Source organism: Grammomys surdaster, unplaced genomic scaffold, assembly GCF_004785775.1.
Source record: "Grammomys surdaster isolate TR1022 unplaced genomic scaffold, NIH_TR_1.0 334, whole genome shotgun sequence".
NCBI lineage: Eukaryota > Metazoa > Chordata > Mammalia > Rodentia > Muridae > Grammomys > Grammomys surdaster.
In genome coordinates this window covers 3,958,099-3,974,211 of record NW_021604753.1, presented here as the reverse complement: position 1 = coordinate 3,974,211, position 16,113 = coordinate 3,958,099, and the positions used below count along the sequence as shown (strand labels likewise).

The 16,113-nt window shown below is 39.2% G+C and overlaps 1 protein-coding gene across 2 annotated transcripts in view; it reads left to right on the top strand.

The window, feature by feature from the left end:
• The window catches only part of Atf7ip2 (activating transcription factor 7 interacting protein 2), a 37,062-nt gene extending 25,704 nt beyond the window's left edge, over window positions 1-11,358 (top strand). For both annotated transcript variants that reach the window (XM_028778353.1, XM_028778354.1), the window contains 5 exons: window positions 280-353; window positions 1,890-1,951; window positions 2,949-3,015; window positions 8,759-8,844; window positions 9,825-11,358. In XM_028778353.1, coding sequence (XP_028634186.1) covers window positions 280-353; window positions 1,890-1,951; window positions 2,949-3,015; window positions 8,759-8,844; window positions 9,825-10,235 — 700 coding nt within the window. In that variant the 3' untranslated portion in view covers window positions 10,236-11,358. The remainder of the gene's footprint in view (window positions 1-279; window positions 354-1,889; window positions 1,952-2,948; window positions 3,016-8,758; window positions 8,845-9,824) is intronic.
• The last annotated feature ends 4,755 nt before the right edge of the window (window positions 11,359-16,113 follow it).

The window sequence follows — 16,113 nt, the reverse complement described above, 5'->3', positions numbered from 1 at the left end:
TAAATATTTAATTTTATGTCCTCATACAGTTGTTCAGGTAAATTGGGTAGGACTGGCCCTACAACTCAGCAAGTAAAGATGCTTATTGCCAAGGCTAATCACCTGAGATCTAAATGATCTCCACAGAGAGAACTGGTTCTCACATGTTGTCGTGAACTCAAAGATAAATTAATTAATAAATTTGGTAAATAGCATTATTAAATAAGAAATTAAAGGTGTTCTGACCATTAACTGCAGATTTAAGCCTGATAATGCATACTTTTTTTTTAACCATTTTAGTAACACTGATGATGTGATGTTGATTTCTGTGGAAAATCCTAATTTGACAACCTCAATTACATCAGATCCAACAGGTATCTTAATATAATTAGAATATGACTTATCAAATTAGAAAGCTTAAAAATAAAGAATGAACAATGGCTTTTAAAAAGATTTTATTTTCTTTTATGTGTATGTGTGTTTGTCTGAGTGTATATCTCATGTGGGGATGCCCTGGGAGGCCAGAGAGGGCATTGACTGCCCTGGGGCTGGAATAGTAGGCTGTTCTGAACCACTGTATGTAGGTAATCCTCAAGAGCAGCAGCAACTGCCCTTAACCTCCAAGTCAACTTTCTAGACCCATTATCTCTCTCTTTTTTTTTTTTTTGTTTTTTGTTTTTCGAGACATGGTTTCTCTGTGTAGCCCTGGCTGTCCTAGAACTCACTCTGTAGACCAGGCTGGCCTCGAACTCAGAAATCCGCCTGCCTCTGCCTCCCAAGTGCTGGGATTAAAGGCGTGCACCATTACTGCCCAGCCCATTATCTCTTAATAAGGTATAAAATTGTCAACTCAAAATTTTTTTAGGTTATATCTGTAATTACAGACTTTAATACATAATTAAAATCAATGATTCATTAATAAAATTGACATTTTTAAAATTCTTATATCTATCAACTTAAAGCCTTTGCTTCATTACTGTGTTGATCTAATGATTTACATCTTCATCTAATGATTATACAACTTTTATGTATATCTGTTTTGTTTGCCTTTTATTATCGGTAGTGGTAATTTGTCTATGTGTCTATCATTTAACAACCTATTTTAGATTAAAAGTTTGTTCTTTAGTAACTATTTTTAACTTTTTTTAAAATTTCTTTTGGTTTTAGAGTTTGTGTCTCTTTGTTTAAAAAACTTTTTAAATGACATAGGTTACCTTTATAGAATTCTGCTTAAAATGTATCTGTATGTTGTATGTGTATGTAACATTTCATTAACAAGATATAAAAACTCTGTAGGTAAGGAAGCACTGAATGTCTGATCTTCCTGCTTTCACTTTTCAAATGCTGAAGTTATAAGCATGTGCCATCACACCTCGTTTTGTAGAAAACTTTCTAGCTTTCCTAACTTTAAAATGGCCATATTGCTTGCCCACCATTTCTTACCCAGAATTCCCTATGTTCATGTCATGTTTTGTTGTGTTGGAATGTTTATATCTTAATATCAGAATGCTCCCCCACCCCATATATAAAGTATTTATCTCAACAATTTGTAAATTAAAGAGCACCAAAGAAATGGGGAAGCGCACATTCTAAGAAGGTGTTCCTCAAGAACTCTACTTAAAGATACTGTGAATAGCAAAGTGTCACAATTGCAGGTGCTAAAATAGTTTTGGCCTTTGGAAAACAAGAGCTACTAGTATAGTTATAAAGAAAGAAAATAGGTTGCAATTCCATGTCAAATTTATAAACTAGTTTATCAGTTTTAGGATGAATTTAGTTATTTTACTATATAGTGAATTAGTATCCCTGTCATTATTTGTGTTTTGGTATCTTGTATTGCAAAGACCATGTTTAATAGTTTAATAAATGTAATTGGATGTATTCATTTTTTTTTTGTTCTTTTCTTCCAGAAATTAGAAAAAATACATCAAGAAATTTCAGCAACTCACCTAATACCAGTATTAAAGTTGGGGTGAGTAAGAGTTACTGTCTCTGAATATTTCATCTGAATGTTGATGCTATGGGAACTGCAGTGTTGCAACATGTTGTATGGAATGAGTTTTGTTATCCACTTTTCATCTGGTGCACTGAAAGTGTATAGTGAATTGTCTCTTCACTGCCCCCCTTCAGTGACATAAATTAATATGGGAGTAGTTTGCATATCTAGATTCCAGGCCAACTTCCACACTGAAAAAAAAAAGTAGCTACATAGATTTCAGAAATACACATTTACCAATTCATTGAAATTCTTAACCATATTTTCAGACCCTTGAGTATTTTATCAGTGTCTCTCAGGTGGGACTATCTTGGACCCGCCAATAATATAAATAATGGCACAGAGGCTTTTTAATATTTTAAATCTCAGGCCTTTTACTGGGCAGTCTCCCACCTACTCTAACCTGACTAATACTGACACTGTTTGTCCCACCACATGGGCAGCTCTACCTATTTGTTCTGTCAGTTTACCTCTGTGTTTCTGGGAGTGTCCCTGGTGAATCTCTTGTGTCTGTTTCTTTTCCTACTGTTCTTCTCTTTACCCAGAAGTTCCACCATCTACTTATTGCCCCAGCTATTGTCTGTCAGATCTTTGTTACAGCCAATAAGATACATTTCTAGATTGCCTTATGCAGGTGAGGAAGAATGAATATTTGTAAAATAAGAGATTGGTGATAGGTCATAGAAATAACAATAGCAAATTCTTGTATTTAACCCTTTGCCAGTACAGAAATAACTGTTGAATATACAGAGATACACCGACACACAAGGAACCCCAACAAGTTAGAGAATCCAGATTGAGAATCCAGATTCTAACTATTAGGTGGAGCTAGGGTTAACTCAGTAGTGACAAGCATGAATGTGAACAAGGCCAAGGTTCAGTCCTTAACACTGAAGAATTAAAAACGTGTTTTCATATTTAAAAAAACATTTTTCTGCTGTTAAACTTGATTCTTTTTACAAAACCTTTTCAGCCTGTAGAGAAGAAATGTGATTTTGTTATTGACTTGACAAGAGAAGGCCTGTCCAACTGCAACACAGGTAAAGGATGCTTTTACATCTTTCTTTCTAAAAAAAATATGTGAGTTTATATGATTGTACCAGAAATCGCAGAATTGTTCTGTTATTGCAAGGCTCCCCTCATGCTACCTCTTTAAAGGCATACATACCATCTATCCCGTTCCCTAAGCCCTGGCAACCATTGATCTGCTTTCTCTTCTATAATTCGATTGATTTGGTGTGATTATGCAATATCAATCATGAGATTGGCTTCTTTGTGGTTCTTTGGCAGGTTACTCGTGTTGTCCTGTATTAATAATGTGTTCCTTTTTATGGTCAAGTAATAGCCCAGGTATGGCTATGTCATAATATTTTTACCCTCTAAAAGGCACCTAGGTTGTTGGGATACTATGAATCTCTTCTTCCCATGTCATACTTTTTTCTTCACCATAACAATAGTGCCAGAGAGGATGTGCCCAGAATTGGAAATAGAGGAATGTTATTCATATATCATATGAAAATGAAGAATTGTGACAAGAGTTTTCTGTACCTGCAATTTAAACCAAAGATACAGTTTTCTGGGACTTGAAGTCAATCGTATAGTCTCATTCTGAGTACTAAGAAGAATAATTCACACAGCCAAGAAATTCAGTCAACTTCAAGCAGAATGAGAACTGAGGATACCATATCAACAGACATGCTCATTTTCTTAAAAACAATAAAAAAAAATTACATATGTTAGCATTGAGCCAATTCAGAGATGATTAGCATGGCCTTTGTATAAGGATAGCATATAAATAAATGCATGATGTTTCCATACTTAAAAAAAGAAAAAAGATGCAATCAAATTAGAAATGAAGACTTCACAGATTTGTCAGCTACAGCCATGTAAGCCAAAAGAAAATTGAATGGTATCATTAAAAGGCAGGAGGAGGGAGATCACCTCCATCACAAATGAGACTATCTGGATCAGGGAGTTCATAACAACCATCTACTTCAGAGCAAACAAATGCCCTTCACTCTAGAAAGACAACAGGACTGAAAACAGAAGAGCAGCCAAAATATACAAAGCCACACCAGATGTTATCTTTGTATTTATTTTTATTCAGAACTCATTTCGGAGGCCACAAGGCTTTAGTATGGTTTATGATTCTTTAGATTATGCAAAGATAAACAAACCCAAATAAAGATTTTTAAAGACATGGCCTATATGAGAGAAAAAAGGCCTCAAAAAAACAAAAAAAGAAACAGCAAAAGGAATACAAGATCTAATGAAAGGGGGATAGAAGGAGCTGTGGCTACAAAGGCCAACACTGGTGCTGCCAAAAGTAAGACAGGCAAAGATATTTCAGTAATAATCAGTCATGACACAGTGTCTCAAGAGAATGTCACATAGAGACACAAAAGACCACTCAGCAGGACAATCCAAATTGAGAGTCTGTAATTAACCCAGCCAGGACTTCCTGGAGAGAAACTTTTCTCATGGAACAGCCTCACATATATTTTATAGGGAGCTTTTAGAAGCAAAGAATATAGATAAACTACATCCTGGTTGGCAGTTGCAGGGATAAAGCAAGGAAGCAGTTTCACAGAAGCCAAAAACATACAGTAGGCTGGGGCATTTCAATCTTGAGTTTCTAGAACACGGTGGGACACATTGCCACAGGACTTTGCATGGTGGGTGTAGAAAAAGAAGGGAGATGGTTTCAGGTTAAATCAAAAATGGCTTCAACTGAGACAATGGAGGAACATATGCCCTGTCACAGAGATGACTGTGACCTGTAGAAATTTCAAGAAAAAAAGTATCAACCTCAAATTCCTTATCTAGTTATATTTTTCAAAAAGTAAATCAGTAATGATGCTCACCTGTGATTCCAGCAATTGAGAGTTGGAGTCAGGAGGTTTAGGAATTAACACCAATCTGGGCAATGTCAGACCATGTCTCAAAAAATAAAAATATAAGCAATATTAAGGCTTTTTCAGATAAGCAAAAGTTGTTGCCAGCAGATCTTCACTGTCAGAAATGTAGGTGTGTGTGTGTGTGTGTGTGTGTGTGTGTGTGTGTGTGTACACATATGCACCTGTGAATACTATGGAGGCCAGAAGTTTATATCAGGGAGTTTTTAGACAGTCTCACTAAATCTGGAGCTTACCATTTTAGCTAGACTTGTCCAGCAAGCTCTGTGGATCTACCTGTCTTCACATCCTCGATACTGGAATTATGAATGGTTGTGCCTAGCTTTCATGTGGGTGCTAGCAGGTCCTCATGCTTACATAGCAAACATGTTAGCCACTGACCTTGGCCCTAAAGGAAGTTCATTAAAGGAAATAAGATAATTCTGGGGGCAGGATACAATTACAAAGAGCTGCTGCAGGCTACTGAGATGTCTCCACCCGGCCTACTGCGGGCAGTCCCTTATTTAAGATGGCAGGTCCCCTGGAGGGTTGTGTCTCCTGCTTCTCAGGGTCCCAGACACCATCCTCTTTACATGATAATAACTGAAAAGTGAATTCATATTAAAGAGTATTAACTAGATTGTGATACAGTAAGACAGATATGGTAACACTTCAAATAGAATAATAAACCTGGTATGGCAATAAAATGGAGTTTTCTTTTTTTTTTAATATTTATTTATTTATTTATTGTATTGATGAGTACACTGTAGCTGTCTTCAGACACACCAGAAGAGGGCATCCAATCTCATTACAGATGGTTGTGAGGCACCATATGGTTGCTGGGATTTGAACTCAGGACCTCTGGAAGAGCAGTCAGTGCTCTTAACCGCTGAGCCATCTCTCCAGCCCCAAAATGGAGTTTTCAAGATACTTAATCCAAGACACTCAACAAAACAAAACTGAATCCAAAGCAGGAAGACCATTACTTTGATATAAATAAGGAAATAAGTGAGCAAACGAGATGTCCTAAGTAGTGTTATCATTAGGGAAAGTAAAGCCATAATGAGATATAGGGCACATCCAATGAAATAGCCAAAATGAACTGAAGGTTGAATGATATATTGGTGAGGGCATGTTGCAACTTGGGATTCTTTGTAACTGAGAATGGCTAAACAACTTAGTTTGGCAGTTTCTTAAAATATTACTTAGAGTCTCATTGTATGAGTAGCCTTGTCTGTTCCATATATTTATCCAAGAGAAATGAAAACCCACATCTAAACAGACTTGATTTGACAGGGTCTCATTAAGTAGCTAATCTGGCCCTTAACTTAGAGTTTTAACTCAGTTTTCCAAATGCTGGATTATAGCCACATAAAAACATAAATTCTCATAACAGCATTATTTATAATAGGTCAGAACTACAAACAGCTCTATACTATACCAACCGATGAATATATATGTATATATCAAAAATACATACATACATGAATGAATGAATATATATTTATGTGTTTCTTACTTATATAACTTAACAATCAAAAAATAAAAAGTTTATATTTGTATCCTATGTATAATTTCTTCCCACACCATAATAATCCTGTATGTGAAATTCTAGAAAAGGCAAATCTTTTTTCAGTGCTAGATACTGGTTTCTTGGCCATGTATGGTACTTCAGTGCTCTGTCACTGAGATACAGCTAATCTAATCAATTCATATAAGTGTGTGTGTGTGTGTGTGTGTGTGTGTATCTGACTGTCCTAGAACTCATGCCATAGACCAGGCTTGCCTCAAACCCACAGGCTGCCTCCCAAGTGCTGGGATTAAAGGCATGTGCCACCACTGCCCAGCTTATATATAACTTTTAGTAACAATAAATCACTGATTTTTGTGGGGTCAGAAGTGAGATATATTGAAAGGAATACCAAAGAACTTCTCTTGATAAACTGGACATAATATTGCCCATAATGCTAGTACTTAGAAAGTAGAGCAACAGGATCAGGAGTTCAAGGCCAGCCTGGGCTATATGAGACCTTGTCTCAAAAAACAAGCACAGACAAGAGAAAGAATTTTGAGGTGGACAGATAACAGTATTCTATATCTTGTTTTGATGATGGTTTCAGGTTTCAAAAGTATATATCAAAATTTAGAAAGGGTGTGTCTTGTTGGGTATAAATTACATCTCTGAGTAGGTCATTTCAAAAATACAACACTAAAAAACCTTTAACTGAGCTGAAACTAGAGGCTACAGTTTTCACCTGTTTAATGGGAACCTTAAAATAACATAGTTCTGGCTGCTGTTGCTTTGGGAACACAAAACAGTAATGCCACTGTTGCTTATCTCATATGCATGTATATGTATGTGTGTGTGTTTGTGAGCATGTAGGTAGACGTGTGTGTGTGTGTGTGTGTGTGTATATATATGTATGTATATATACATATATATATACATGTGAATGAATGAGCTGGAAAGTATTTCTTAAGACATTGTCATCACTAATGATAACAATACCACCAGTTGGCAGAAATCCTTTGTCTCTTACCACCACAAAGTTGAGTTTCTCTAGGCCTGTGTTGCTTTGTCTAGGGCTTATTGATTGTTATTTTGAAATAAGTAGTGTTACTCCTATGAAATTGTGTTTCTTAGGATTTATATTTATTTTTATTATTAAAAATTATTATTTTATTATTAACAGTTGTTTTATTACTTTATATGATGATTTATTTGAAGACTTTGTTCTTAGCAAACCCAGCTTTGATTAATTAAGCATCATTAAAAACCTACACACACTCTCAGAATTAAAATAAAAAAGTCATTACATCTTTAAGACAGTTTCTTAATACCTATAGAAGAGTTGGCCATGGTGGCATGCATATTTAAACCCAATACTTAGGAGGCAGAGGCAGGTGGATCTCTGAGTTCTAAGGCAGCCAGAGCTACAGAGCGAGACTTTGTCTCACATACAGACACACATATTCTCTCTCTGTGTCTCTCTCTGTCATTATCTCTCTTTTGTTTCTCCCTCTCTCCTCCCTCCTTCCCCCTCCCCCCACCTCTATAAAAAATAACTGACAAATGTAAAATCTTAATAATCTTTATATATCAAAAGTGAAGTACAAACAAATCATTGTGGGATTGTGGTGGCGATAGGGAGGGGGGTAATCAGGCTAGACAGACCTCACATGATGATTACTGATCTAGCCCTTCTATGTTATAGTGTTACCTACCCACTTTAATCCTTCCCATGTGTTCTCTACCTAGCTGTTTAAAACTGTCCACAAACCTTACTACATCTTTCTTTCGGATTCACTAAGGCTTCTTCATCCTCCCCACTTCTGTTTTTCTTCCTTTCCTGTTCCATCTGTTTTTCCTTTCCCCTTTTCCACAATCAACATCATATATCTTATTCTGTCAATGTGAATACATGTCTCAGGAAAAAGTTGCCCTAGCTTGTGAGATTTTCATTTGGGTATTTTTGTTTCTTATGCTGTGTATGTTACATATTTATATGTGTTTGTAAGTAGCATCGTGTCATAGACCTTATTGATCTAACAGAACAGTCTACCTCTTTTGTCACTTACTGTGGATCCCTTTCCCACATGTAAATACCTAGTTCCTAGTTGCATGATGAAGGATTTATTCTTAGAGGGAATTTTTATCACCTTAATGGAAAATTTTATGTATTTTCTATCAAAAGTGTATATTCGTATGAATTTTGTACTTGTAACTGTATCTACTACCCAAGGTGTACAACTGTGGGATTTGTTCCAGGTAAATTTTACTTATTTATTTCCATTTTCTTGTAGCGCTGGGGCCTCCTCACTAATGGTAGACAAGTGCTTTCTCACTGAGATACACCCCCAGCTCTAAATTATACTGTCTTGTTCACAGAAAGCCCATCATTCACCCTGAAGTCAACTTCGAAAGCTGTTTTAAGATCAAAAGAAATAATCCCAGTGGCAGAAAATGGAAATGAGGTACTAACTTGAAATGCTGGGTAACGGATGCTCACTCCAGCAGAGTGGGGTTTATCTGTTTTACACTGGAAACATCTGAGCCACATTTCAGCTTAGCAAACACCAAAATGACTTTTCATAAAGTGTTTTGTGAAGCCACTTATATAATAAAAAGAATTCAGTACAACTTTCAGAAACTACAGAAATGAAAAAAGACATGGTTTTTCATTTATTTTAGGAGTAATAACCATTGTTGATGAGGCAGTTGGAGAAATTACTGCAATATTTGGAAACACAATTTGAAATGAGATGGTTTGTTCTCCAGAATGCCTGAGACAACCTTCATTATGGTTTAGTAATATTCTACAGTGTAGAAACCATTCATCTGGCGCTTGGAATGTGGCTCAGAGGTAGAACATTTACCCAGCATGTGCAAGGTACTGTGTCCAGTTCCTAGGACCACTCAAAATAAAACAGATCTCAACCACAAAAGAACATTCTGTTTTGAAAATATTTGATCTAGAGGCCAGGAGATGGCTCAGTCATTAAAGTGCAGTGCAAACAGGAAGACCTGAATTTGATCCTATAACCCATGTTTAAAAACTAGCTAAGTCAAATTAGGTGGCGCTCACTTATAATCCCAGAGCTGTGAGTTTCTTGTCCAGCCAGACTAGCTTAATGCAGTGAGACCCAGGACCCAGTGAGAGTTCCTGTCTCACGAAAGCAATGTGAGTGGCTCCTGAGGAATACAGCATGTGAGGTTGTCCTCTAATCTCTCTACATGTGTGGATACACTGACAGATGTACCAGCATGCAAGCATGCGCGTGCACGCGCACACACACACAAAACATGAGTCTAGCCTCATTTTTTTTAAATAACTTTTTATTGCTTTGTTTGAAGGTTTGAAGAATTAGAAGTAGATTTGTAGGCCTGAGCTTGACCACTTTTTTCTGTACTCACCAAATGATCTCAATGAACTTTCTTACAAATGTGTTTGTAGGATTTTGGTTCATTTGAACACCTTCCACCTCTCCCAGAGCCACCAGCACCACTTCCTGAGATGGCAGACAAAATCCAAGACACACTTCCTCCCCAAAAGCCTGAGCTGAAAGTGAAGCGAGTGCTGAGGCCCACAAGCATTGCCCTGACATGGAACATTCCCAAGGTCAACCCCAAGTGTGCTCCTGTGGAGAGTTACCACCTCTTTCTGTACTATGAGAACTCCAGTCATTTGACTTGGAAGAAAATTGCAGTAATTAAAGCTTTACCACTCCCAATGGCTTGCACCTTATCTCAAATTTTAGCATCTACCAAATACTATTTTGCTGTCCAATCAAAAGACATTTTTGGGAGATATGGACCATTTTGTAATATCAAATCTATTCCTGGATTTTCTGAAAACCTTACCTAAAAGTCATCAGTAATTTTGTGTTGTATGCATGTCGTGTTTTCATATTTGAATGTTTTGTTTACAGTGTTTCTCTAACACTGTACATTGTAATATCCTATGTTGCAGTTTGTGAACCCTTTGTTTGGGACAGTCTTGTAATTGTCTTGGAATTTTATTTGTTTCTAATTGCATTCAGTATATACTTCTGTTATCTGTGTTTTCATATATACTCTATCATGACCCCATGTTGCCACTGTGTGTTCCTGTGGTGGCTATGAAATTGCTGCTGTGTCTGAAGCTCTCAGGTATAAGAAGTCACTTTTCCCATTCTTGACAGTCAGCTATAAGCAAAACCAATCATTTGCCAAAGGTAGGTCACCCTCGGATGCATCTCTACCACATCTAGTGTACAGAAATTCTTTCCTGTTGTTTTCAGTCTAACGCAGGCTACTGATTTGTGCCCTTTGTCTTTGTTTTTGTTTGGCTGGCAATCATTTGAGAGAAATAGCTTGGAGATTTTGTCTAAACAGTACAAGTTGTTAGGTCAGGCATTGTGAGACACGCCTCTAATGCCAGCACTTGAGAGGCAAAGACAGACAGATTTCTTGAGTTCGGGACCAGCTTGGTCTACATAGAAGTTCCAATCCAGCCAGAGCTATATAATAACAGGCTGTTTAAAAAAAAATGGTTTTGTTAGACTGTGTACTACAAACATGGAAATGCACAGTGCTTTGTATAAAAAATATCATTCAACCTGCTATTTCAGCCATGGAGTTAATCTCTCAGACCTGAGGCTTTAATTTGCTGATTACTAATTTCTCTAAATACCTCCCTTTGCCAGTTTCCTGGCTTCTATCAGAACTCAGAGAACTTAACACTAAAGGCTCTAATAAAAGAGCAGTATACATACCTTGCACTTAAGTGAAGTGCAAGCAATTCAGGAGAGACTTGAGATGCCTAAGTCACTACCCAAAAGAAACAGACTAGATAGCTAGTTACTGAGATGTTAAAAAGCAAAACTGCAGCATCATTTTCAAGTGGGTACTCTTCTGGTATACAGTGGAAGTTCTGAGATATCAGGAAATGGTTTCCCATGGTGTTTGAGATGACTCCATCTTCACAAATAAAACTGTTACTTTTTGAAGTTTTCCTGTCTTTTATGAGATGTGAGTGAATCAAGTGTGGTGGCATATACAAATCTTAGTTCTTGGGAGGCTGATGCAGAAGGATTGTGAATTCAAGGGTAGCCTGATCTGTATAGCTTGTGAAAGAAGTAGGTTTGGGACTAGCATGGTGGTGCATGCCTTCAGTCCCAAAACTCAGGAGGCACAGCCAGGTAGATCTTTATGAATTTGAGGCTAGCCTGGTCTACATAGCAAGTTCCAAGACAGCCAAGGCCATGTATCAAGTACCTGTCTCAAAGAACTAAAGGGGGAACCTATCTCCAGGTGTGGTCACCTGCCTGTTTTCAGGCATTCTAGTGGATTTGGCAAGACTTGAGGTAACTGTGTGTATATCAGCAGGATATTTGGAAAGCTGACAGGATCACAGGATGCCTTAAAGAAAGGCTACCATCTGACCTTTTAGCTAAACTGCTGATTTTATCCTTTGAAGGAACCTAGAGTGGAGTTCCAAATGTTAATATTTCAGTGACACCAGAATAGAGCTAACTTAAGAACAGGAACATTTTTGCCACACAGCACAGAAAACTAATACCCCATAAAAGTTGTCTGCACTTACAGTGGAAAGTGCTTTGGAAGAAAATACTTTTTCTTCCAAACTTGCCAAAAAGCCAAAACTGAGAATGTTGAGTAATGGCAGCTGTGGCTCAGAATCCCAGACTCAGGCCCAGACAATAGCCAATAGAAAATGGCATATTGCAACATCCTATATATCTTTAGACTTGTGATGGTTTATAAAAATTATGTTTTGACACACCTTTTTTAGATGAGGAAATTATGCCAGAAGAAGTCATAGTCACTAATCCCACAAAAATCTGGAGCCAAGATTCAATGCCAAGGGCCTGGTTCCTAGGTCCACAATGTATATGCCATACTGATACAGATGGATAGATGGAACAAGATTTATGTCATCTTTGCTACCTTAGGGTCCCATGTTAAAGCCCAGCTGCAGAAGCTGAAGTAGAAATGCAAGTCTAGTATGTGCTGGCTTCTGTAGAACAGTAGCTCTCAACCTGTGGGTAGCACCCTCTTTGGGGGTCAAAAGACCTTTCACAAAAGACTTCAGTGGTCACCTAAGACCATTGAAAGGAAAAATAAAGATGGCAGCCACCACTGGCACCTGCTATGGAGCTCTAAGGAGGCTTTGAAGGATGACGAAGCAGTGAAAATGAATCTGCAGCGCCCACAATAGCACTGGAATAACTAAGTGGGGTGAGGCTAGTCTTCTAGGAAGATGCTTTTAAAAAGTGGACTCATGAAATCAGAAAGAAGATGAAACGGAGCTGCACATGGCAGAGAATGACAAATGTATACCCTTCCTAGTGGCTCAGGGCAGGGAGGTGTGTGACAGCCAGGAGCTGTCATTGAGCCTGCCCTTGGATGCCCTGCCTAACTGCAATATCACCCTGACCCTGGGCAACAGCAGGATATCAGAGACAAGTCTCAGCAATGGTGTAGTATATATGGTGCTTCAGAAACCTTGAACCAGACCAATGATTTGCAGTGAATATTTGCATGTAAAGCTGTTTGGGCAAAATACCATACTGTGTGACACACCGTAGTTTCCAATCCCACTACAACAAATGACTATGCTGTAGAGACGTGGGAAGGATTGAGGCCCAGAGCAGTAAGTGTACAGTGAAGACAGGCAGAACTAGAGATGTGACAGCAGTGACAGGTGTGAGAGAAGGCTGCAGTGTCCTTGCTGAGTTGGGCCACCAGGTTGGTGTGCAGCAGTCTGGAGCTTGTGTGGAGTCAGCCCCTGAGTACACTGCCCAGCCATACAAATTGTCCTGGTTCTGAGCAACAACAGGATGTCTAAGATGAAGAATGGTTTGTTTTCTGGATTGGGTCTCCTGGAAAGACCTCCATTGACTGCCGCCCCAAGAGCCCATGTTGGTATCCATAGTCCACTGTCCCAGGCCATCTCAAAGGTTCATGTGACTGTCCATGGGGTCTGTGTTGATGTCTCTGGCCTGTGCCCGCTGGCCTGAAGCCATGTTGATGTCAGTAGGGCGTGCTATCACTAGGTACCAAGTTGATATCCTTGGTTTCAGCTGCTGCCAAGAGCCGTGATGGTGGTACTTTTACTGGCTACCATGTTGATGTCCTTGGTTTGAGCTGCTGCCAAGGATGTTAATGGCCAGTGCTGCAGCAGAAAGCCATGTTATGTTGATGTGTCTGTACTGCCACCAGAGACCATCCTGAGGCATGTACTGACAACAGAGACCCTGTGGATATCTGTAGTCCATGCTGTCACCAGAAACCATGTGGAACTCCATGATCCAAGCTCCTGCTGACTTAAAGGACAAGGAAACTACTTTTGCATTGGTTTCAATGTCTGCAGACTCAGAGCTGAGCAAGAGGGACCTAGAAGGCTTCTGTGACAGCCCCTATCCCCCTCCCAGCAAAAAATAAAATGAAATTAAAAGCTTAATCAGAAAGTCATCAAAGAGAACTCTTAAAAATTGTGATAAGGATGCTGAAGGATAGCTTTCCACAATTTATGGCTTCTGGCAGGTGGGTTGGTGGGGAAGAACTCAGTTTTCTTTAAGGAGCTGCCTACCATGCTCCAATGAGTATTTGGCAACACAATTTGGACTCCTCCTCCTCCTCCTCCTCCTCCTCCTCTTCCTCTTCTTCCTCTTCCTCTGCCTTTGTTTTCTTGCACAAGGGTGGAGGAGTACCTGAGAGGACTGGGAAGTGAAGATGATCAAGGTTCTTTATGTGAAATTCCCAAATAATCAGTAAAAATATTATCTAAAGAAAGACCATAAGAAAACATTTACACTATGATTCATAACAGTAGTAAGATTACAGTTATGAAGTAGCAACAAAAATAATTTATGGCTGAGGGTCTCCACATCATAAGGAACTGTATTAAAGGATCACAGCATTAGGAAGGTTGAGACCCACTCTGCTCTAGAAGAACAGAACTGATTGAATGTGGGTGGCAAAAAGGATTTATTAGACTGGCTTACATGTGTTCTGTATGACTGCCTCCTGTGACCTCTGTTCACATGAGACAAGATACAACTGGATTGATGGGCCCTACACCTGTATGAACTGTAGATACTCATGGCAGTCACAGTCTACTGGAGTGACCTATAGAACTTGAAAGCTGCTTATCAGAACACCTTCAGGGAACCTGCTTAAGTAACATCCTGGACACTGGTGACGGCTTTAGTCCTTCCGAATTTACATGCCCTTGCCACCCGCTGGCTGAGCTCTGACTTCCCATCAAGTCCTATGATTACCCCTCTTCTCTCACAGACCTGTGAATAATAAAATGTTTCCATTTCATGCGATTTGTTGTGCTGCTTCCTCTGGTCCACAGTTGAACCTAATTTGCTCTGATCAAAGCTTGGCTCTCTTGGTAAGAAACTGGTTGTGGTACAGAGACACAAGGGTGTCTGCCCACCTACACAAGCTTCCTGTTAAAGGGACATCTGGACACTGTTGTCCATCTTTCAGTTGCCATGACAAAATAGATAGCCTTAAAAAGAGATTGATTTGGATGTTTCGGTCCCTAGTCTGCTGTATGGTTGCTTTTTTGACATGTAATCAAATGTGATGGAAGAGGAAGCCAGGGTCCCGGTGTCCCCTTCAAGAGCATGCCCCAATAATTTCCCTTCTTTCTATCAGACCCTACCTCATCAAGATTGCACCATCTCCCAATAGCACCATCAGCTGAGGACCAAGCCTTCAACACAGGGACCTTTGGGGGCTATTCCAGATCCAGAGTGCAACAGATAGGGACCAAGCCCTCCACCAGGAGAAAGAAGTTTCCTGTGAAAGGTACACCATAAAGTTCTATGACTGTCACCCCTTGGTCCCTTCAGGCCAGGGCTGGTGTTTATAGCTTTTCCAGAGAGACTTCAAGAGTGGATTAGAGGAGGTGACAGTGGGGTGATCTGTCAAGGAAAATCAAGCCCTTACTAGTAGAGATGGTTAGAAGCAAAGGTGGGGTGCAGGAATTAAGGGGGTTGGAATGCCGTGTTTCCTATTAACAGTGTACTGGGACAAGGAGGCCACAAGCTTTGGCCATCAGGATAGAAAACTATTATTGTTATTTGCCTTTTCAAGACCCCCTTTCTCTATGTAGCTTTGGCTGTCCTGGAACTTGCTCTGTAGGCCAGAGCCTCTGCCTCCTGAGTGCTGGGATTAAAGGTGTGCACCACCATGCCTGGCTTACAAAACATTATTTTTACAAAAAACCGCATCATACATGAGCATTGTCCTAGTGGGAACTGCAGACAGAACCCTGGAAGTCTTTTTAACACCCGCACTCCACACTCAGTCTGTGGAAGTGGCATTGCTTTAACAGTTCATGAGGTTCAGAACCTCATGGCATTTATTCCTATAGAATGCCACACCTCTAGCTGAGCATTGCAAACACTGTGCCCAGTGCTGGTCTCTTATTCCTGAGAGGAGGCAAGATCTTAGTTCTGATGAAATCTTGAATCACCTCGTAATTTTAATTGACGTGTAATTACATGTCTTTATGTGATGATTTGCTCTATATATGCAGTGTACATCAGTAAGTATGGTAGTTAGTCAACATCGCCATCTCCTTAAGTATTCATAAAAATGTACAATAAATTGACACAAACTCCAGGCACCCTACTGTAGTGTACAACACTAGAACACATTGCTCCTGTCTGTTTTCCTACCTCTTAACTGGGCCCTCCCTGGTCTTCCTCACCTCCAGTGACGAC